Source organism: Petaurus breviceps, unplaced genomic scaffold (assembly GCF_028583685.1).
Source record: "Petaurus breviceps papuanus isolate PSGF00001 unplaced genomic scaffold, PetGlider_PUasm1.0 38, whole genome shotgun sequence".
Lineage (NCBI taxonomy): Eukaryota > Metazoa > Chordata > Mammalia > Diprotodontia > Petauridae > Petaurus > Petaurus breviceps.
Genome location: NW_027186304.1, coordinates 53,015,394 through 53,039,341, shown reverse-complemented (window position 1 = coordinate 53,039,341; position 23,948 = coordinate 53,015,394). Strand labels below are relative to the sequence as shown.

General features: G+C 39.3%; 1 protein-coding gene and 1 long non-coding RNA gene across 10 annotated transcripts in view; one reads left to right on the top strand and one right to left on the bottom strand.

Moving 5' to 3' along the window:
- LOC138170506 (uncharacterized) overlaps positions 1–23,948 on the top strand; it is a 71,448-nt gene that overhangs the window by 4,568 nt on the left and 42,932 nt on the right. For 2 of the 3 annotated variants that reach the window (XR_011170640.1, XR_011170641.1), the window contains exons 2-3: positions 4,804–4,929; positions 18,216–18,295. This is a non-coding gene — a long non-coding RNA (uncharacterized lncRNA). Of the gene's footprint in view, positions 1–4,803; positions 4,930–17,201; positions 17,336–18,215; positions 18,296–23,948 lie in introns of those variants that run through there. The other variant, XR_011170642.1, reaches the window with a different exon arrangement.
- The window catches only part of DTNA (dystrobrevin alpha), a 492,078-nt gene continuing 482,442 nt past the window's right edge, over positions 14,313–23,948 (bottom strand). For all 7 annotated transcript variants that reach the window (XM_069099883.1, XM_069099884.1, XM_069099886.1 and 4 more), the window contains one exon: positions 14,313–17,837. In XM_069099883.1, the coding sequence (XP_068955984.1) occupies positions 17,679–17,837 (159 nt within the window). In that variant the 3' untranslated portion in view covers positions 14,313–17,678. The remainder of the gene's footprint in view (positions 17,838–23,948) is intronic.

Here is a 23,948-nt window from a genome sequence, read left to right as displayed (position 1 = left end):
AGAAGGTGCTGTGCTCTGTGAGCAAAGCAGAATTGAAAAGGCTCAAAGGAAAGGAAGGTTATGCAAATTTGGAGAATCCACCCCAAATGTTCACAGGGACTATTTGTGCCTGACCTGTGGTAGGGCATTCCGAACTCCTATTGGTCTGATCAGCCACAGTCAGACACATTGAAACAACTTTAGTATAGTGATGTCATTTTGGTCCTCTCGGGACAACCACCAACCAACCAAAGCAATGAGGGACTGCTAGTGACAATATGGCACCCTGGGAGGATCACCCCTAGCTATATCAGACCACTCCTGGCCTTGGGCTATGTAGACAAATGTATAGATCTGTCTCCACCCAAGCTTGAGTAGAACACCTTGGGCTTCTCCACTTTAGATTACATTCCTTGTAAGGTTGGGTGGGGTCTGACCAAGATGAGGAATGTTAATGCAATCTTATTATCAGTAATGTCCTTAAAGAAAACTAAAGGGTTTAAAATGAGGAAGTTAGAAAAAGGGGAGACCTCTGAATCTCTCCAAGATATTGGTTATTCATAATTTCTCTCAGGGTATGGAGTGACTTTTGCCTCTTTTTGTAGCCTCATAGTGCTTGGCACCTAATAAATGTTGACTAATTGACATAAATAGTAGGTTTTTATTAAACATTGGTTGAATGGGACTCAATAGAGCAAATAAAAGCTAGTAAACAGAGCTAGTGACCTAGCAGGGCCAAAGTCTTCTTGAACCTGCAGAAGGATGGAGCACAGGCTTTTCAGTCTGGAATGAAGGTGTCTCATCAGATCACTCCTTTATCTTACCTGTTGACTGAGGGACATACTTATAGGGGACAGGGGACTCCATTTTCTGATGAATAAAAGTAGGGACTTATGAATCTAGTTAGACAAAAACTCTAAATACAGAGATAAGAATAAGAATGGAAAGGTAGGGGAGTAGTGGAGGAAAGAAAAGATGCAGATGATGAAGTGTGACCATTCTTGGATGTGAAAGGGAAAAAGAAAGGAAACTGGAGATGAAATGTTTCCTGAGCCCTCCAGGACACAGTGACCATCATTCTAGTCTTCTGCATTTAGCAAGGCCTGACAGGGTAGATAGAATGCCAGCCTTGTAGTCAGATAGACCTGGGTTTAAATATTGACAAAGATACAGTAATCCTGTGACCCTGGGCAATTTACTTAACCTCTCAGATTCAGTTTATTCACCTATAAAATGTGAACAGTAATAGCAATGGGAGGATCCAATGAGATTATGTACCTATATGTATACATGTTCATGTATACATAGATATATTTGTACCTATGTTATATGTATGGAGTCTTTAGAAAGGAAGATAAAGTAAATCACCATTTAACAATTCAGTGGGTACAGAGTTCTAGACAGTAGGATTTCAAGGTATCATAGAATAATAGATTTAGAATTGGAAGGGACCTTGGTTATTTCTCTGGTCCATCTCTCCTCATTTTGAAGATAAGGAGACTGAGGCTCAGAGAGATGAAGTGACTTGCCTAAGGTCACACAAGCATATGAATCTGTATTTATGTATTATATAAAGAAATATAGCATGACATATATATTTAATATAAAGTGCTCTGCATACCTGATTGTGCTATATAAATGTTAGATTAGAGACATCAGTCTAAAGCTGGGACCCCAGGGTATTTTCTGCCTTCTTGTTTTATAGGTACAGAAACGAAAAGTTAAATGATTCACCAAAGCCATGCAGAAACGAGTGTCAGAGTCAGGATTGGAACCCAGGTCTTTTCCCTTACTTTCATTACTATTAGCACTAAATGTGGAATACAATGACAATAAAAAACTAGTAGGCTGCTGTAACACCCAACTCTATTTCTGGGATTCTTAACTAGGGATCCTTGAACTTGTTTTCATAATATTTTGATAATTTTATTTCATAAATATATATATATATATAATATAATTGATTTTCATTGTAATACTAGATATTTCATTTTATGCATTTAACAACATTAAGCTGAGAAGGGGTTTGTAGATTTCACTAGACTGCTTGTTCAGGACACAAGAAGAATTGTATTTGTAGCTTCTTAACAGTAGCCCCAGAAACCAAAAGTGTCCTTGAGGAAAGAACTCTGCATATATTCATCCTGCTGCCCTCAATGAAACGAAGCAGCTTCCTTGACAGAGTAACATGATGTAAGCCTTGTTTTGATGGTTTGCGCCCAGCACATAGTAGGTATCTGAAAATGCTTGTGGCATTTTAAAAACCTGAGAAGAATAAGCAATCATGGAATTAAATCAATTAAGAAACTTTTTGAGAAAGCTCCAATTAATGGAAATGAAACAGTAGTGGTGTCCCTCATTGGCCTGGGCAACAAAAAAGACCTTTGTTTCTGGAATCTAAAGTAAATCCACCTTAGACAGGTTTTCAGAGCTTTCATTGTGAATCTTTCCAAGGCAAGCAGCCCTATTGCCAAATTCAAGCAAGGCCTTGCCCCCTTCTTCTAAAGCAATTCCAATCTACTTCCTTTTTTTTTTTTCTACCTTGGATGACTAATATGCATTAATATGAGGCTATGATGAACATATTTTAATCAGAATTCCATAAGTGATTTATTTGCCAACTTGTTATAAGCAGGTCTATAGAGTAAGTCCTAGGAGAAGAGTTGAACCAGAATTCTTGGAGAATTCATTTGTATGGAAAGACTTCTGTGCCATCTTGCCTCTAGGTGGGGACCGGGCACAGGACTTCTGAAAGTTTGTCTTACCTGGGTTTTTTTGTAAAACGTGCTGAGGTAGGAGCCCAGAGTCATCTTCCTAGCTTGCACAGACAAGCTGTTTAATAGTTACAAAGTCCTTTCTGTAACTTCTCTAATTTGATCCTCATAATCCCTTGTGAGGCAGTAACAATAATAATAGCTCACATTTATATAGCATTTTAATTAAGTGATTTCTTAGAAACAGTATTGAACCTCAATAGAGCTGATTATACTTGCTTGGTCCCTATTTACATTTAAACTGATTTAAATCCATAAAAGATCCTAATAAGTTTCTTCATAAAAGACAGCTTGATGAAACAGATAGAACATTAGTCTTAGAGCTGGAAAGACCTGCGTTCAAGTCCCCATCCCTTATTGACTGTATGGCTAGTGGCTTAACTTCTCAGTTATTCTTTGTTCATTTCTGTCCTTTGTAATCAAAGAGGACCAAAATGATGCCACTATGTCAGAATCAAGGTATACAGTGTGTCTGACTGTGGCTGATCAGACTAATACAAGATCAGAAGGCTCTACTATAGGTTGGACACAAATAGTCCGCATGAAATTTGAACTGGAGATGTCTTTAAGTTTGCACATCTCACATTTCTTTTGAGCTGCTGCAATTCTTCTTTGCTCATAGATTACAGTGTCTTTGATGTGGGCACACCATCCTGTGCCAGTGGTTCCCATATCTCACAAATACCAAAGTTCTTCTGAGAGACCTCAAAAGTGTCCTTGTGTCACTTCTTCTGACCACCGTTTGAGCACTTGCCTTGTGTGAGTTCTTCATAAAATCATCTTTTATGTTTATTGTGGCCTTTAGGGAGGCAGATTAGGGGAAGGGAAAAAAGAACAAAGTAAAAAAAGTACACAGAAGAGAACAAAAGAATACGCACAAGGGAGCAAAGAAAAGATGGACAATTCTCAACACAACGAGTATTATTTATCATACAGGCTTTCCTGAAATGAAAATTTATTGTTACATATTTTGGATCCTCTCTTATGCTCTGCTATGCACGTGACATGCTTTTTTTTTCTTTCTAACTTTTTATTTAAGTTCCAATATAGAAGTTTATGATATTTTTGTTTCTTTTCTCTATTCTCTATTTGTGTTCTGACGTTTGATTCTAAAATAAAATTTTGGGGGAAAAAGATATAAAAAAAAGACAAAAATAATCTTTTAGGAATACTTACGTTTGGCATTTGTACAACTTGGCCAGACCATTGGAGACTGTTCAGCTGAGAATTACCTCAGTGGCTGGTACCTTATCTTGCCCAGTGATCTTCAAAATATTCCTAAGACAATTCAAATGGAAGGGATTCAATTTCCTGGCATGGCGCTGGTAAAGTGTCCAGGTTTCAAAGGCATATAACAATGAGGTCAGCACAGCAGCTCTGAAGACTTTCGGTTTGCTAGTCAGTCTAATACCTCTTCTTTTCCACACTTTCCTTTGGAGCCTTCCAAACACTGAGCTAGCTCTGGCAATGTGTGCATCAACCTCATTCTCAATGTGTACATCCCTGAAAGTACACTGCCAAGGTAAGTGAATTTATCCACAACATCTAAAACTTCTCCATTTGCCGTAAGTGCCAGTTCCATGTGTAGATGGTGCAGTGTTGGCTGGTGGAAAACCTCTGTTTTATTAGTGTTAATTGTCAGGTCAAAATTAGTCCAAGTGGCAGAGAAATGATCCATGCTCTGTTGAATCTCAGCCTCCGAGTCTACATTGACTGCACGACTCGCTAAGAGTGTAATTTTCAGCGAAGGTGCTAATCTGTATTACCAGCAGGTGTTTCATCTAGTTTTCTATACCAGAGAAATCACAGGTCTAATTCCTATCCTTCCTTTTGAATTTTTGGTTGTTCAGTTGTTTCAGTCACGTCCAACTTATTATGACCCAATGTGGGATTTTCTTGGCAAAGATACTGGAATGATTTTCCATTTTCTTCTCTAGTTCATTTTACAGATGAGAAAACTGAGGTAAACAGGGTTAAGTGACTTGCCTAGAGTCACACAGCTCGGTAAATGTCTGAGGCTTGATTTGAACTTAGGTCTTTCTGACTCCAGGTCCCATGTTCTATCTACTACACCACTTAAATGCCAAAGGAAGCAGAGAGTGGGAGGAACAAGAAGAGGTGAATACTAAGGCAGCCTGCTGTCCCTCCACACTGGGGCCAGACCTGATATCACCAGGTAAGGGCAGTCTGCCTATACTCCAGCACTAGTCTAGGGACTAGTATTTCCAAAGTGGGGTAGAAATAGAGGGCCAGCAGGTATGTTGCCAAGTGGTCCAAGCAGGAGGGAGTCCACAATGGCCTTGTCAGTTGCTGTGCCCAAACTTGACCTAGGCTCCTGGGTCCATCCTTGCTTCATTGTACCTTGGGGAGTTACAGTATCAGGTCAGTTCAGGGGAGCAGGGATGCTTCAGCTGTTTTATAAAACTATATATATATATATATATATATATATATGTTTTATAAGGAGGAGAGGAGTTCTTCCCTTGCTGGTCTGGTTAGTTTCCCATCCCTGGGATATGATTAGGACTTAGAGTATTTGATGGAGAAAGACTAGGCCTAAATAAAATCACAAGTTTTTCTAAGCTTCTACTATAAGATAATTCAAGGAAGGGGAGATTACTGGAATGTAGAGGGAAATTCTCTTTGTTTTCTACCACCAGTCAGTCAGCAAACATTTATTTAAGCATTTACTTAGATGTTCCAGGCACAAGGCTGAGTGATAGGGGTACAAAGAAAAGCTACGATAGGCCCTGCACTTAATGACTTTACATTCTAAGCTGGAGTTAAGACATACAAAATATATACAAGGTATCAGTGGAGTAGATGGAAGGTTATTTCAGTGGGAAAGGCACTAGCAGCTGTGGGTATGGGGAAAGACCTCCTCCTGTGAGACAGAGGTGAGGAGACAGAACATTCTCAGCATGGGGAATAGTGAATGCAAAAGCATGGCGGTAGGAAATGAAGTATCATGTGCAGAAAACTGCAAGTAGGCCAATGTAACTGGATTGTACGGTGCATGCAAGTAAATTAAATGTAAGACTGGAAAATAGGAAGGACCCAGGTGAGGAAGAGTTTTAAATGTCAAACAGAGGAATTGGTAGTTAGGCCTAGAGCCACAGGAGCTCATAGAACAGGGAGGTGGTCACTAGGAGAGATAGCCTCTCAATCAGTGCTGCTGACAGATTGATTAGTACAATATGAGTGTAACCCAGTCAGTTGGCATTTCTCAAATACCCATTTGGAGGAGACTGGTCACAGGTCAGCCCCTTGCAATGCATCATTTCCTCCAAAGCACATTGAGAGTGGAAGCTCTTAAAGAAAACCCAGTGCTGTAGGCAAACGTCCAAATTTCTCCCACAGGCAACTTAGGGAGTGATTATTCAATTCTGTTACAAAAGGATGCTTCACTTTACAAAATTACTCATTACATGCTTTCTTTATATAGTGAGCTCTTTCCTTCCCGCCCCCAACCCCTCCCCAGGGTTTTTATAGCATGACCCAATTTACACATTTCAGGATCACATCTCTGGGGTAAAGTGAGGTAAGCTTCCACTCTTACTGACTGACTGACTCATAACTTGGCATTACAAGCAACTGTAAGTAAAACTTCTCATTTGGGATTTCTCTAGACTTCCTTGTCAATTAACTCTCTTGGGCTATGGTCCTGGGAAAAGTCACAAATAGTGACAAGTTAGGCAAGTGCTAACCAGTGGTATAGTAGAAACCCTGCTCTTTGGAAATAAGGAACTATGAATCTGGAAATGACCATTACAAAAGGACCAGATTTTTAGAACTGGAAGGGAATTTTTTTTTTGCTTTTTTTGGAAGGGGGAGGGGCAGGGCAATTGGGGTTAAGTGACTTGTCCAAGGTCACATGGCTATTACGTGTTAAGTGTCTGAGGCCAGATTTGAACTCAGGTCTTCCTGACTACAGAACCAGTGCTCTCTTCACTGTGCCACCTGGCTAGCTCCTGGAAGGGAACTTAAAAGTCCTGTGCTCCAACTCTCTCATTTTGCAGGTGAAGAAACTGAGCCCCTGAAAAGTTGCTCAAGGTCATTCAGAAACATAGCCAGGATTTGAACCCAGATTCTTTGACTCAGAATCCAACACTCTGTCCATTGCACCAAAGGCTGCCCATTCATTTTTCTGAAAAAGGAATCCAAAACTTAACTAAGTCACCATACTTAGTATTTATTGTTTTACCTGAACTTCCATCATATTGTAAATAAACAGATGAGAAATCATATTTCAAACTCCTAAATGGGAGGGGAATGGATATGTACAATCAATTAAGCAACAAGCATTTATGGTGTCTGTTATGTGCCAGGCACTGGTCTAGGCCCTTTGCAGAGGCAAAGGTGGAATATGCCTAGGCCTAAGGAGCTTATAGAGCTTATATTCTATAGGAGTGACAAGTTTACCATATATACATGTGTATAAATGCAAAATAAATGCCAGGTAATGTGTAGGGGAGGCACTAGCAGTTGGGGAGATCTGGAATGGGCTCTTATAAGAGGTAGCATTTGAGCTGAACTTTGGTGAGAGGAAGAGAATAAACATTTATTAAGCACTTATGTTCTAGGCACGGTGCTGAGCAGTTTATGAATATTATCTCACTTGAGATAATACAAACAACATTCATGACAATTGGGCATAAATTATTGTCTCCATCTTTCAGAAGAAGAAACTGAGGCAGACAGAGGTTAATCAACAGAGTCACACAGACAGGTATCCGAGGCTACATTTGAACTCAGGTCTCCCTAACTCCAGTCTCAGAGCTCTATCTACTGTGCCATTTAGCTGCCTAGAAAACTAGGAATTCTAAAAAGTGGAGAGGAAATGGAGGCAGCAAACATTAGATACTTTTAAAAGATTAATTTTAATCTTTTCAGTCACAAAAATCTATATTTTTCTCCCTCCCACTTCCCCTTCTTCTCATTAGGGGAAAAGGAAAAAGAAAAACAAAATTTTGTAACAAATATGTATAGTTAGGGGCCATGTACCCAAAATATATGTTACCTTTCTGTTGGAGATGGGGAGTAAATTTCCTCATAAATTCTCTGGAATCATGTTTAGTCCTTGAATTGATCAGAGTTCTAAGTCGTCCTAAGTCTTTGTCTTTATGTTGCTGTTACTACATACTTTGCTCTCTTGGTTCTTTCTGATCACTTACAAGTTTTCCCAGGTTTCTCTGAGACCATCTCTGTTGTCGTTTCCTATATTATCCACATCCTATAATTTGTCCAGTCATTGCTCATCGATGGGCGTTCCCCCTTAGTTTTTAGCTCTTTATCATCACACAAAGAGCTGTTATGAACATTTTTGTTTATATGAAGCTTTTTTCTCTTTCTTTGCTCTCTGTGGGGTGTAGACTGTCAAAGGATATGCAAAAATCAGTAATTTGGGGGCATAGCTCCAATGCTTTCCAGAATGGCTAGACTAATTTACAGGTCTATTAAAATGTACCTGTTTTCCCACAGACCTTCCAACATCTGTCATTTTCCTTTTTCATAAACTTTGCCAATCTGATGGATGTTAATTACTATAGTTTGTGTTAACTGCTTTTCCTAGGGGCTTGGCTCCAGTAGGGGGGGAGATGTATAGAATGAATGCTTGAAGCAATAAAGGGTTTTTAATAATGGAGAAGACCCAGCTATGTTTGTAAGCTAAAGGGAAGGAACCAATAAGAAGAAAGACAAGATTACAGTGAGAAAGAGGTTGATTAAGGGGGGAGGTTTCGGGAGGAGATAGGAGTGAAGGAGCTGCAGTACACGAGAAGAGAAACTGGGCTTAATGGAAAGGGCCCCCTCTTCACCAGAGACTGCACTGAAGAGGGAGAGGGTGAGCAATGACTTAAAGGGGTTTTTGAAATGTAACTTAGGGGAGAAGAAGAAGCTAAAAGCAGGTCTTGCTTTCAGCAAAGTATGAGGCAAGGTCTCATGTTGAGGTGAGATAGGGGAGGTGGTGGTCTGGGAAACATGAGGAGAGGAGAAAAGGTTTGAAATAGCTAATGTGGGGATTCTGATAGTCAATTAAGGAAATTTTATCTTGCTGGCTAAGATGAGATTAAATAACAAAAATCCATAGTGGACCCAGTTGGGACGTATTTATTACATTCCCTAGAATAGCTGGACCTGACTGCCATGCCTCCCAAGTTCCCAGCTCTCACATAAAAGGACCACTGAATACAACTTTACACCACCCCCCTCCCCTGCCCCTGGGCCCTTTAGTATTAGACTCAACTGGTTTAACCTGTGCTTGAGAAGCCTGATACAGCAGGTCTCCTTAAGCCGGAAAACCCATTCCAGATGTGCTAGAGGCATAATAGAGTTTTAAATAGAAAGCTAGACTTGACATTAAGAAGACGGGTTTAGATCCTGCCTCTGATAGTTGATAGCTATTCGAACATGAGCAAGTCATTTAATGTTTCTTGGCCTCAGTTTCCTAATGTGTAAAACAAGGAGGTTGGCCTTTCAGGTCCCTTGTAGCTCTAAATCTATGGTCCTTACAGAAAAGGGGCTAGGAGATGAAACAGCCTAGAGATGTTCGAGGCCTGCGAAACAGAACTGGGAGCTACTTTCTCTTTGTGAGTAGGTGTTATGAATTACTTTGAGGCAGAGGGCCAAGTGTTCCCAATAATGCAGAGTTGTAGCTTTCTGGCAATATAAAGTTGTAGCTCATTGTGCAGTAGCTCCTGAGGAGACAGCTTTATTCTGACAGCTAGTGGAGCTATCATTTAGATGTATTTGAACAGAATCAGGAAGGCCCACAACCCTTCTCTGTCCATCTTGGAAGAATTAGCTGTAGTTTCAGAGCTGCCCAAATTCCAGTGATGGTGGCTAGCATCTTCTCCAGGGCCTCTTAAGGGAGCTTCTTCATGCTTTCAAAACTCATCGTCTGTGGTCATCATTCCTGACCTTAGCCCTGAGCTAGAGTTTTTGAGGATGTCCACACCCTAAAGTCTGAAGTATTCTCTGTGAGGGCCCCCAAACCTTCCTTAAAAATATGTGGTAGGGGTGGCCAGGTGGCAAGCAGTGAATAAGAGTGCTGGCCCCGGAGTCGGGAGACCCGGGATCGGTTCCGGCCTCAGATACTTAGCAACCACACAAAATAACTGGCCGTGTAACCTTGAGCAAGTTACTTAACCCCACTTGCTTTAAAAAAAAAAAAGAACTATGTGGTAGCTTCTCCAGAATCCTCCATGAGGAGCCCTGAACCTCAGCCTAAACCAGAGCTCTGGAGCCTGATGCAACATTAATAAACCTGACTAGGAGGACCCCAGATCCAGTTGCAGTGAAGTCCATGGGGCCAAACCCTTCTGAGCCTGGTGAATGGATTTATGCTAAAAGGAGCTTCTCCTAGCATATTGAATCATCCTGCCCCTTTTCCATAGGCCAGAATGCAGTGCTTCTATGCCCCCCAGACAAATAGAATACAGGGAACACATTAGTCATGAGAGTCATCTGGAGACAGATTCTGATGACCCACAGAGAATTGTTTTTGAATTTGACCTCAAATACATAAAGAAAAGCATCAGAATACATATTCTACCCCTCTGCCCAATGTTAATGTCCTCAGTGATTTCCTGCAACCCATGAAGTACCATATACTCGGATTGATCACTTGACTTAAAAACCATTTGAGGTAAGGAGATTGTACTGGGCCTGTGATTTCTTTGGCATGGAAACTCTCTTCACAACTCTTCTATACCTTATAGTCTTAAAGAGTCTCCTGAGGTAGTGAGAGTCTAAGGGACATGATCATATGGCTCAGTATGTGTCAAACTTCCAAATTCCAGGTCCAACCCTCTAGCCACTCCACTGTTTTGCTGCTCAGATCTGCAACTTGGACTTCCAAAGTGTTAGAAACCAATGGCAGGAGAACCATATCCAGTGCTGGCTTAGACAGGGTTACTGCCAAAGAGATTTCATTTACCAAGTTCATACTGTTTCTAGTATATGCTCCTGTCCCTCCCCTTTCACCATCCCCCATTGGCAAATTGTCTCCTTTCTGACTTAGGTGTATCAGGCAGGTCCTGGTAAATGTCATTTGCTCCACAGAGGTTAGGGAAATGAAAAGAGGAAAAAGTTGCCCTACCTACTTCTTACCAAGGACAAAGTCCTGAGAGAGTTTATGCCATTAACCCTAATGATCTGGAAGAAATGTCTATTAAAAATCATATTTCTCTAAAAAGTGAGGGATGATGAGGGGGTACCCTGAGCTGAAGAATGGTTAGACATGGACTGATTAAGGTCAACAACAATGAATTAGTCTTTCTTGGCACTGATCCTTCCTGAATAATTAGCCCACTTGTTGAGAACCCCCCAAACTAAACCTACAAATGTAGGTTTAGATAAAGGTGGGAAAAGGAACTTTGGGGGTGCTTTGATGCTAGTCAATAGTTCCACAAAATATGTTTGCCTTGGTGTTTTGGCATCTATAAAAAGATTAACCCTTAGCCACAGGCCTACCTACTATCTTCCTCAATCTCCTACTCAGCTTCAGAATTCAAAGAGGACATCTGTGAGAACTGAGAAACGTACTACCAGTATCCAAGGAGAAGAATACCATAGAAACTTCCATTAACCCTGCCATGTCTCAATCAGAGCTAATAAAATGAGTGCTTGGGAAGCAAGACTAGTCAACTGTGTCAGTAGGGTTTGGTCCCATGGGACGAATTTCTGCTTTGCTCTAAGTGGGATCTGGGGTCCAGATATTTAGGTTTGTTGATGTTGCATTAGGTTTTGGGGAACCCTCTGGAGCTTTGGCTTGGGCTGAGTTTTAGGCCCTGTTGTTCTTAATGGAGGATTTAGGTTACAGTAGGGATGCTATTCCTTTGGTGGAAGGAATGAAGATAAAAAGACAATAAAGAAAGAGAAAAGATAAATATAAAGAAAAGATAAGAGAGATATCCCCTAGCAGAATGGTACCTGGAGTGGGATGACCGGTGGGTGCTTTGTGCCAGGATGCTGAAGTTTAGAAGGTGCAGTCCTTCCACAAATAGACATAACTGAACTTAGCACCTAGTCAACAAAAATAATTAATTAAAATAGGAAGTTCTAGAAGCTTTCCTCTTTTCTCTCATTCCTGGTGGCTACATTTAAGTGAGCTCTTTCCTGCCTCACACCTGCCTTCGTGTGAGATTTTGTGATACTATGTGACTGAAATTTTTAGGTTACCATTCTGCTTCCAAAGTCCTATTCCTTGAAAAAAAACACTACTGGAAAATCCCTGATTGGGGAAACAGTACAATGTCTGCCTAGCTCCCTCCTTCTGCAGTCAACTAGTATTTGGAGCTAGGGCCTTAATGCTACACCATAATTTCAGTTTGCTCCAGCTCTTGGGTCTGTCCTGTGTGTAGGTGGAACAAATGTGGAGTCCTAGCTCAATTTCTTATTGAATCAGCTTTATCAGTTTTACTGACAGGTGTCCTTGGACCTGAGGACCCAAGTAATTAGGTTTCTTCTTTGTTCCCCTATAATGAAGTCCTTTTCTTCATAACCTAGTACTCTAAGGTCCTAGATATCTTGACCCTGAACCTCATTCTTTCTGTGACCAGACCCTGGTATCTGCTGCCAGAACTTCTTGGTATCATTCATCCACCTACCTGTACTTCTGCAAATAGAACTACCTTTTTTTTTTTTTTCCCTTTTTCAGGGCAGTTGGGGTTAAGAAACTTGCCCAAGGTTACACAGCTAGTTTTTTTTTGGTGTGTGTGTGGGTGTAAAGTGTCTTGAGGCCAGAACCGAACTTGGGTCCTCCTGACTCCAGGGCTGGCGCTTTACTCACTGTGCCACCTAGCCGCCCCTAGAACTACCTTTCTATCAGTCTGTAGTTAGACAGACAGATCATGGTTTTGCACTGGATCTTTGAAGTTCATGGTCTTGCATCTTATCTTTCTTTCAGTAGACTGAGCTCCTTATTCTGAACCTTCCTTCAAACTAACATTCCTTGAGCAGCCAACATCTGACCTTGAGTTCCTATTCCAATATCCTTTGCCTGATCCTGTGGATCTCTCTGCACTCCCTTTCTTGATTTCCCCATGTCTGGCTCATCTTTGCTCTTCCTGGGCCATGATTTAGCCCTGCTAAACTATTATTATTAACTTTGTTCTGGACAAATTGCACCCCATCCCCTCTGCATGGTATTAAAAGGCCCCCAGAGATTCTGAGGGTTCTAATAATGAGGTAGGACTGGGGTTTCCAACACACTAGTTGTGAGACTGCAGCCTGTGGACAGCCCCATTTCCCTTGTGGCCTATGGTAATTTGAAATGTGAGCTTGAAATATCCCTAGACCAAATGTCCGTGGAATAGAGGAGCAGTTATGGTCAGAGGTTGCTACTCTGTTCCCTCACCTCATCTCTGAAGGCATTTATGTTAGGGAGGAGGCATAGCTGCAGACTACAAAGATTGAAAATAATCATGCTTTCAAAGAAAAGGGAAAGGATCTATATATACAAAAATATAGCAGCTCTTTTTGAAGTGACAAAGAATTGGAAATTAAAGGGATGTGCATCAATTAAGGAATGGTTGAGAAAGTTGTGATGGAATGTTATTGTGTTATTAGAAATGACAAGGGAGGATGGTTTCAGAAAAATCTGGGAAGACTTACATGAATTGATACAAAGTGAAGTGAGCAGAACCAAGAGAACATTATATATAGAAACAGCAATATTGAAATAACGATCAACTGTGACTTAGCTACTCTGATCAAACAGTGATCCAAGACAATTCTGAAGGATTCATGATGAAAAATGCTATCCACTCCAGAGAGGACTGATCAATGAGTACAGATTTTAAGTATATTTTTTCAGCTTTTTTCTTGCTTTTTTTACAACGTTACTAATATGGAAATATTTTGCATGATTTCTAATGATTAACTGATATCAAATTGCTTGCCTTCTCAGAGGGTAGGGGGAGGGACGTGAGAGAATTTGGGACTCAAAATTAAAAAAAAAAAAGCATGTTAAAAATAAGTAAATAAAAATTTTAAAAAAGAATCATGCTTATTAGTCGCCAAAACATGCTTCTCCCCTTTTCCCTTCATATTTTACTGGTAGGATTTTCCTTATCATCCCCTCCTCCTCCTCTACTCCATTTCCCTCCTCTTTTCCCCATTCCTCCTATACTGTGCCCGTTTTCTGTCAGCATTCTCTCGACTTCTGTTAACCATGAGATTTTATGTGAGTAAGGCATCTTTTTTACCACAAAAAAGTTGGGAATGTCTGAGGCAGCAAAAGAGAAAGGTACCTTGTCCACATTTACTATAAATAATGGAGTCTAGAGTTAGAGGTCCTGAGTTCAAATCCTCACTCCAATGCTCACTGCGTTTTATCTTAGGTGCTCCCTGGGCTCGTGTCTTTATCTTCATAAAGGGAGAATCATACTAGATGCCTTCTAAGGTCCCTTTTAATTCTAGATCTATGATCCTGGACTGTGGGCTCTAAGCATTAGGGTACTCCTTCCCTTTATGTTTAGACTAACTTTAGAGTGACTGTAGGGGAAAAAGATCATCAAGGCAAATGAAGAAAAAGCCCACACAGGTTAGTATTTTTAAAAACCCTTTTTTAATGAAGAAATAATTCCATTCCAAAATATAGACACACAATTAAATAGTTTAATCACTTCAAAATATAACATGTCCCCAGTAGGTTCCAACACACACAAAACAATACTTAACAGCAATACAAAAAAACCCATACAATAGTAGTTTTGTTACAATACCAATGAATATTGTGAAATCTTTAGTGTCTCTGTATCCTTTGTTTCAAATGGTGTCAAATTACAGTAGTCATAATTAAAAAGTCTTACAGTTAGTAGCCTCAAGATGTAATTCTTTATATATATATATATATGTATAATTTATTTTTTGGTTCAAAAGTAAAAATGCCCTTTCTGCTGAGGACACAGTGGAGTTGCTGTTTGTGGCTCCTTGAGCTGAATTGAACCAAGGTGATCCTAGCAACCTGAGGTTGCAATATTTACAAGATCTATCTACAGTTAACAGCCAAGAACTCATAAGGGGTGGACAAAGATGATCAAAATAAAGGCAGACACGTGTTCTAAATTAAGATGCAACAGTTTGGCTCATGCATATAAGAAAATACATATTATATCACAACAAAGGCCACACTCCTTCAATGCAATTCAGTTCACGGGCCTACATACAGTTGAACCTTCACTGCCTTGCGAGAGATCATTCAAGAGACTTTTCTTCACCTTTTTCTTTGAACATTCCTTTGGACCATCTGCAATAGTTTCCTCCAATCCCCACCCTGACCAACTGCAACAGTACTCTGGATCCTGATTAGCCTATCCCTTTCATGACCTAGGTGCCATGTCTTGTGGGTTTGGCTGTGTGTTTACACTGTGTGCTAAAATACTACCATTGCTAAGGGCCGTGAGTGTGTAATTCTTCGTTGAATGAACAAGAAACAACCACTACAAGATATAATTGTATCAAATGGACAGACAGAGACCTGCTGGGCTTTGCATTAAGAAAATACTCAAAATGTAAACCTGAAGAGCCAAGAAACAAACAAACAAAAAAGCCACCTCTTTCCAGCTTCAGCCTTTGGGTCCCTGGATCTGATCTGCTGGGCTGATATGGAGCCCAGAGAGATGTCAGGTGGCTGATTATTCTGAACTAGTTCACTGAAAATGACCCCCAAGGAAGGCGTTGCAGGGGCTTGATTCTACTGCATCAGCTTGATGAAGGATGGGTGGGGCCCCAGTTCCTCTGCCCAAGGGAGAGCCTGATGCTATGTCCCTATGCCTTAAACTGTAGACTGGCTTTTCAATGTAAAAAAAAATGATGACATGTTTTGGCAGCTCTGTCAGCTGCTGAAGGTCCCTAGGGATGCGACATTGGCCATGTGGGACTCTGTATTCAGAATCTTCTTGGCTGCAATTCAAAGCTGAGAGAGATTGCGGCTTGAGCATGAGGCACCAGTGGTGGCTCTTCCTAGCTGGTGGGGGGCAGGGAGGGCTATGCTGTCACTGGGTATGGCCTGCCTTTATGGGAGGCTGGCAGATGCCACCCAAACAGCAAGCATTTACTAAGTGCCTACTGTATACCAGGCACTGTGCTGTGGGGTTACCAAGACCAAGACCTGTCAAAGATCTGAAATTCTAAGGGTCATATAAATGATTGGTGGAAGGGAAAAGAAAAGTAACGAATGAGGAAGAAACCTGGGCACTGGTCCAATGCTGATTGGGGTGTCAGTGATATTTGGTCTATGCTCACCCTAACGCAGTGTTCCCTGGGAACTACTTCAGACTAGCATGACCTCTGATTTCTTTTTAATTACATAAGGATAACCCTGAGGCAGGCTACTTCAGACCAACTGCACAGGGATGAATGTCTTCCAGCCCTCTGGAAATGGAGCCGAAAAACATCTGACCAGACATGTGCTCTATGTCGGGCAGCCTTCCCCTGTAACCGCACGTGGGCAGGGCCCAAGGCTCTGGGATCCTAAGACGCAGAACACAGTCACCAAACCTGGGCCCAGTAATCCGAGAGCAAGTGAGGGGATAACAGAAATCTTTTCAGGATTCTTAGGATGTCCCCAAATTGATTCCCCAAAAGAAAATTTTATTTATGTTGTTCCAGCATTTCCTTTCTAAGGTTTCAGGGAAGAAAGGGAATGACCAGGATACCTATTTTTAGGGCAACAAATCCAAAACGTTCATTTAAAAAATAGTAATAACTCTGAAAGACCCAAAGAACATTTCTCCCTTCCACCTACCCAATGGAGTGCCACAAAGCTGACCCCTGCTTCTCTCCTTCTCCTTCCCACAATCCCCACTGCATTCTAAATTCCCCTTCTGTTGCCCTCTGAATGGGCCAGTCTCCTTCTGCACTGAGCATACCCGGTGGCCTACTAAGGCAAAAAACAAAAAACAAACCTCCCGCGCCCCCCCCCCCCCCCACAAAAAAAAAAAAACAAAACACCCCAACACAACAATCATTCAGGAAAAAAAATAGGAGAGGAAACACTAGCAAGCGCACTTTAAGCCTGTACATTTAAAGCTGAAGGCCTCCAAACAACCTGATAGGGAACAGATGAGACTGAGCTGGGAGAGGTGTTGAAGACATGCTTCTGAAAGCCCAAACAATGAAACAAAAGCGTAGGGGACGTCATTCGGTTTGGGGAATCTTATGGCACCTGTGGTTTATAAACAGCTTTAGTAACGAGTATTTCAAAACATAGTTCACAGTTTTAAGAAGATCTGTGCTGATTTAAAAACTAGATTCTATATAATTTGAATGTTGCCTTTTTTTTGTATATGATATCTATTTGGAAAAAAAAATATTTACACTAAATTCTATGGCTGATTTATTAGAGTATCTTGAAAGAAAACAACCCCAAGTTATACATTAGTCTAGAGAACAGCGCTATCCTGCTGCATTTGGTACAGGTCACTTTTTTCTTTTCTTTAACAGACATTTGCAATCAAGTTACAGACTTGTAACCACCTTCTTGGCTTCTGGATTCCAAGCAGGCGCTGCAGCCAGGAACAGAATCCTTTAGGGCTAATAGATAACTACAAGAGGCTGCTTTTTACAATTGCTTGTGGAAAAAAAAATGTACAGTGTGTAGTAAATTGTTCTACTAAAATCTCAAAGTATTCAGAAATCAAACTCCTAGCTATAAACAGTATTAATATCATCATTGTAAACTGAACAGGTTCAACATCATGTGCAAAAGTTTAAAATGTTTTGTTAATACTGCCATTGCTGTAACAGCAGCACTGTGGTTTAGCCTGGGTTCGTCATCAGGGATGAGCCATGTGACAGAAGATGCAGCTGATTAAAAGTTAACTTTAAACAAAAGTCTTTTTTTTGTCTCCAAACACACGCCTACAAACTACAGTTCTCAGAACAAAGGTTAGCAGTGCTCCATCCAGCAGGCAGACGATGTCAGGGGTTGGGGCTTCTCGTCAGGAGCTGCCCTACATGTTGGCTCCACTCATCGGTGACGTTGCTCGCTCGGGCATTGTCTTCCTCCTCTGTCTGGATGCAACTCTCATCATCATCTGTTTTCACATAACTTTCATCGTCTGTCTGACTGTAGCTTGCCTAGGGAAAAGATACATGTAAATGTTTTGTTTTCTTTTTAAATGGAACATTTTTTTTTTCTGAATTAGGACTGTTTTCCTTCTTCCCTGTAAAAATAATCCTACAGGCACTGATTCCTCTTTTCTTTATATACGAGACAAAAGACTGTTTTCTAGCCCTTTCTATATTGAAAGGAGATCCTACGAATCTTAATGGTTGAAGTTTTATCGTTATGAGTCCCTAAAAGCAAATTGGAATTTTTTTTTAAGCTAGAACACAGGCAACATTAATGATGTCTTTCATGTAGAAAATTGATTTGGATCAGTTTTGACTTGTTTTCCCAGTTATGGGGACTTTTCTAATTGTACTTTCTTGTCTTACACCCTCTTGTGACTTTAGGACATGGCAGACATGATGATGTTGGAAGTTGTAACTAACCAACACAGAGATAAATTGAAGACCTGGGCCTCAATAACAAGGTACTGAAACCAACTGAGTTAATAGGCCATAGTACCGTGTTTCCCCGATAATAAGACACTGTCTTATTATTTTTTTGGACAGAAAAACACCAAAGGGCTTATTTTCAGGGGAGGGCTTATTTTAATGAACATTGACAGCACTTTTAATAAACAGGTAAATGTGAACAAAAAAATGTACCTTTATTCAATAAGCAAATCACTGGGGAAGAACAGGATGACGCGCTCACTGCTGCAGCTCTGATTGGATGCAGCTTGGAGCACGGCATGCGTTTCACTGGGGGGGGGGGATGATGCATACAGAGGGTACCATAATGTGGCGTGTAGCGCAGGGGATCACCTTCACTATAGTAGCAATCTCAATCGGGCTTATTTTCGGGGGAGGGCTTATTTTAGAGGAACCTTACACAGTAAGGGGAGGGCTTATTTTCGGGATAGGTCTTATTATCGGGGAAACATGGTAACAGCAAATATGACTTCCACTGAAAATCTTAAAACAAAAAAAAAGGAAGAGAAAGAAGAGAATTAAAGGTGGTTCTTTGAGACCTTCTGACTGATTTCTTTAGGATTTGGTCTGCTTTCTTTTAAAATCTTTTTTTTTTCTTTTTGGAGGGGGGGAAGGTAGGGCAATTGGGGTTAAGTGACTTGCCCAAGGTCACACAGCTAGTTTTGTGTTAAGTGTCTGAGGCTAGATTTGAACTCAGGTCCTCCTGACTCCAGGGCCAGTGCTCTATTCACTGTGCCACCTAGCCACCCCAGAAATCTTTTTTTTTTTAAATGAAGAAGTAATAATTCCATTCCAAAATATAGACACACAATTAAATAGTTTAATCACTTCAAAATATAACATGTCCCCAGTAGTTTCCAACACACACACAAAACAATACATAACAGCAATACAAAAACCATACAATAATAATTTTGTTACAATACCAATGAATGCTGTGAAAACTTTAGTGTCTCTGCACCTTTGTTTCAAATGGTATCAAATTGCAGTAGTCATAATTAAAAAGTCTTACAGTTAGCCTCAAGATGTAACTTTACACACACACACACACACACACACACATGATTTTTCTCAAGTGTGTGGACACGTGCTATATTGTATTGTTTTCCCAAAACCAGAATTATATTTTGGAAAGTACAAATGTGTAACTGGAAACATATTAAATGAAGGTCATCTATCATTTCTAACTCTGGATTTTCCTTGTGTTTGATGGTACCACAACTAATGATAGGTTCTGTGGTTTCCCTGTGCCATGTGTCCCACACAAGCTTGGGGGACATTTTACCAATATCCAAGCCATTGTTTGCTCCTTCTCTGTGGTCTCTTGTTTAAGTTATTTTTTTAACCCCTATTTTCCATTCCCTCCAATTCTGCCACCCCCATTAGCCTCTGTTTCTCTAGACTTCATCATATCCCAGGAATTTTTTCATCCAGCACGATCACTTCATCATGACCCTTTGCCCCTGGGGCTCCTCCCTCTTAATGGAGGAAAATGAGATCCTTCCAGAACCTCCATTTAAGAAAAAAAAAAAACAAATTGCCATTATCAAAAAATGAAAAGGGTCAATGCCATCACTGATGAAGAGGAAATTAAATATAGCAATTATTTAGGAGCTATATTGCCCAATAATATGCTAGTAAAACTGATAATTTAAGTGAAACATATGAATATTTATAAAAATATAAAATGCCCAGAAATAGAAAAAGAAATTGAACAAGTCATAAATGAGCTCCATATTAAAAAAAAACAACTCCAGGACTAGATGGTTGTGCAAACATTTACAGAACAATTGATTCTAATTCTATATAAACTTTTTTTTTTTTGGAGAGAGGAAGGTAGGGCAATTGGGGTTAAGTGACTTGCTCAAGGTCACATGGCTAGTTTTGTGTTGTGTCTGAGGCCAGATTTGAACTCAGGTCCTCCTGATTCCAGAGCTGGTGCTCTATTCACTGCACCACCTAGCCACCCCTATATAAACTTCTTGAAGAAATAGGTAAAGAAGGAGTTCTACCAAATTCCTTTTTGACCCAAATACAGTTTTTATACTTCAACCTAGGAGAGCAAATACAGAGAAATAAAACTACAGGTCAATTTTCCTAATGAACATTGAAGTAAATGTTTTAAATAAAATATTAGCAAGATTACAACAATAGATCACAAAAATCATACATGACCAGGTGGGATTTATACCAGGAATGTAGGATTGATTCAATGTTAGGAAAACTATCATCATAACTGGTCATATCAGTAACAAAACAACAAAAAATCATATGACTATGTTAATAAATGTTGCAAAAACTTTCGAAAAAAAAATACAAGACCCATTCCTACTAAAAACAGTAGAAAGCATAGGAATAAATGACACCTTTCTTAAAATGATAAATAGTATCCATCTAAAATGGAAAACAATCCTTATCTGTAATAGGGATAATCTAAAGTTTTTCCAATAAGATCAGGGTTAAAGCAAGGATATTTGTTATCACCACTATTGTTCAAAATTGTATTAGAAATGCTAGCTATGGCAAGAAGAGAAAAATAAGAAGAAATTGAGAGATTGGAGAAATTAGAATAGATAATAAGAAAATAAAATAATCACTCTTTGCAGATGATATGATTGTATACTTAGAGAACCCTAGAGAATCAACTAAAAAACTAGTTGAAACAAATAACTTTAGCACATTTGCAGGATATAAAATAAACCCACACAAATCATCAGCATGTCTACATATTATGAACAAAACAAAGTAGGAAGAGAAAGAAAGAGAAATTTCATTTAAAATAACTGCAAACAATATAAAATACTTCGGAGTCTACCTGCCAATCCAAACCCACAATAACAAAACACTTTTCACACAAATAAAGATAGATCTAAATAATTGGAGAAATTTTAATCACTCATGGGTAGGCTGAGCCAATATAATAAAAATTATGATTCTACCCAAATTAATTTATTTATTCAGTGCCAAACCAATCAAACTACCAACGAATTTCTTTTTTGTTTTTTTGTTTTGCTTTTTGGAGGGCAATTGGGATTAAGTGACTTGCCTAAGGTCACACGGCTAGTTTTTGTGTTAAGTGTCTGAGGCCAGATTTGAACTCAGGTCCTCCTGATTCCATGGCCAGTGCTCTGTGCCACTGTGCCACCTAGCTGCCCCCAAAGAATTTCTTTACAGAGTTAAAAAAAATACTCATAAAATTAATCTGAAAGAAGAAAAGGTCAAGACTATCAAAGGAATGAGTAAAAAAAAAGTGTGAAGGAAAGTGGCCTACCAGTACCAGATTTCAAACTATATTACAAAGTGGTAATCATGAAAACAATCTGGAACTGGCTAAGAAAATAGGGTGGTTGATCAGCGGAATAGATTAGATACAAAATACACAGCATAAATGACTATAATAATTTAGTGTTTGATAAACCCAAATGTTGGGGGCAAGAACTCACTATTTGACAAAAATTACTAGGAAAAAATGAAAAGCAGTTTGGCAGAAAGTAGACATGCACCAATATCTCATACAATATACCAAAGATAAGGTCAAAATGCATAAATGATTTATATATAAAGGTATCATAAGTAAATTAGGGGAGCATGGAAAAATGTATCTGTCAGATCCACAGATAAGGGAAGAGTTTATGACTAAACAAGAGAAAAGGGGATCATAGGAAGAAAAATGGATAATTTTGGTTAATAAAATTAAAAAGGTTTTGCACAAACAAAACCAATGCAGCCAAAATTAGAAGGAAAGCAGGAAATGGGTAGCAAATTTTTACAGCAAGTTTCTATGATGAAGGTCTCATTTCTTAAATATATAGGGAATTGAGACGAATTTATAAAAATAAGAACCATTCCCCAACTGATATATTAAAACAAAAATTTCTTCATTTTTCACCAGCCTACACTTCTTTGGACTTCTTCATCATGCTCCCTGTGGTCACTGCCCTCTCCTCCCCTCCTTTCAGTGTTCTCTTATGTCTTGTCTTTCATCTTTCAATGTAAGCTGCTTATGGGCAGGGACTGCCTTTTGCCTTTCTTTGTATTTCTAGTGCTTGCCACAGTGCCTGGCACATAGTGGGTGCTTAATAAATATTTATTGACTATTACATAACAGAACTATTTTGAAGGTAATAATTCAAGAAGCAGTGTGATGTGGTAGCTAATACTAGCTAAATGACAATGGGCAAGTCATTTAAACTTTCAGTATTCTACAATAAGTTGTCAATTGGCAAGGATGGTAGGAATTGCCACATCATGAATTCACAGCTCTGGACAAAAATAAATTAATTTATCAAATTCAATTGAATAACTTAAGCACGTACTATGTATAGAACACTGTACTAAGTGAGAGTGGGTGAAGGGATAAAATATAGTCTCTGATTTTAAGGATCTTACAGCCTTAGAAGAAGATGATTCATAAACACCAATCACTATGTTATATAGAATGATGTGATAAGAGCATTAGATACTGAAGTATGCTTATGTATCAACAAGCATGAGGTAATATGATGTAGTTGGGAAAGAGTTGGCTAGTCTTCAAATAAAAAAAAAAACAAAACAAAAAACATATTCTATGCTGTATCTGAGTCAGTTCAAATCAGCTCTCAAGAGTTGACCATTAAATTTTCAGTGTGAAGATTTACACCTCAAAAATTAGCAAATGTTACAAACCAAGTCTTTATTTATTTTTTATTGATTGTCTAGACTTAATAAAGTGATAGATGAAATGTTAATAATGCATATACAGTTTAAAAGTGAGTCTTGCATATAGTTTTCTTCTTGGAGACCTTGTTGTTAAACATTTACACCTCCAACCCCCCCTCCCCAATAGATTTTAATTCCAGCTCTACTACTTACTATATGACTTTGAACAAATCATTAAGAAATATATACACACATGTGTATGTAGGTATACACACATGTACATAGATTGTATATGCATATATACACTGTATATATGTATGTGTTAATTTGTGCATACATGCATATGTGTATACGTGTGTATATATGTGCATGTGTATACATATATACGACGGTTGGCTCTTGAGAGCTGCTTGGAGTTGACTCAAATATACCATAGATTCTATTTTTTGTTTTTTTCTTAATTTGAAGACTAGCCAGCTCTTTCTCACTATATCATGTTATAGGGAATTGATGCTTGTTGATGGATAAACATTCTGCAGGTGTCTCCTATGTATATTTAGATTGGAAGCTCCCTTATGGCAAAGGGGCTCTCTTTTTCTCTCCTTGTCTCTCTTTCTGTCTCTGTCTCTCTGAATCTGCCTATCTGTCTCTATTTGGCATACCTACCACAGTACCTGGGATTCTATTTTGATTCAATTGACAATCATTGCTTACATGAGAATTGAAAGGTAAATTTCATGATCCTTTCTATAAAAGATCAAGGTCTTTTGTGAATTAATTTCCTTTTCTGCTATATACAAAAGGTCTGTAGGGTGTCCCAAAAGTGTTCGTGTTTAGTAACAAAATGCTGCCCCAACACTTTTACTATATCCATATCTCCATGGGAAGTTGAAAAGCTACCGGTTCCTTCTTTCATTTTTCCTACAATTGCCTTTTAAGTGCTTAAGTGACTGAATTAAAAGCATACTGCTTCATGCTTATGTCTCTATATATGTATATATCATATACAAC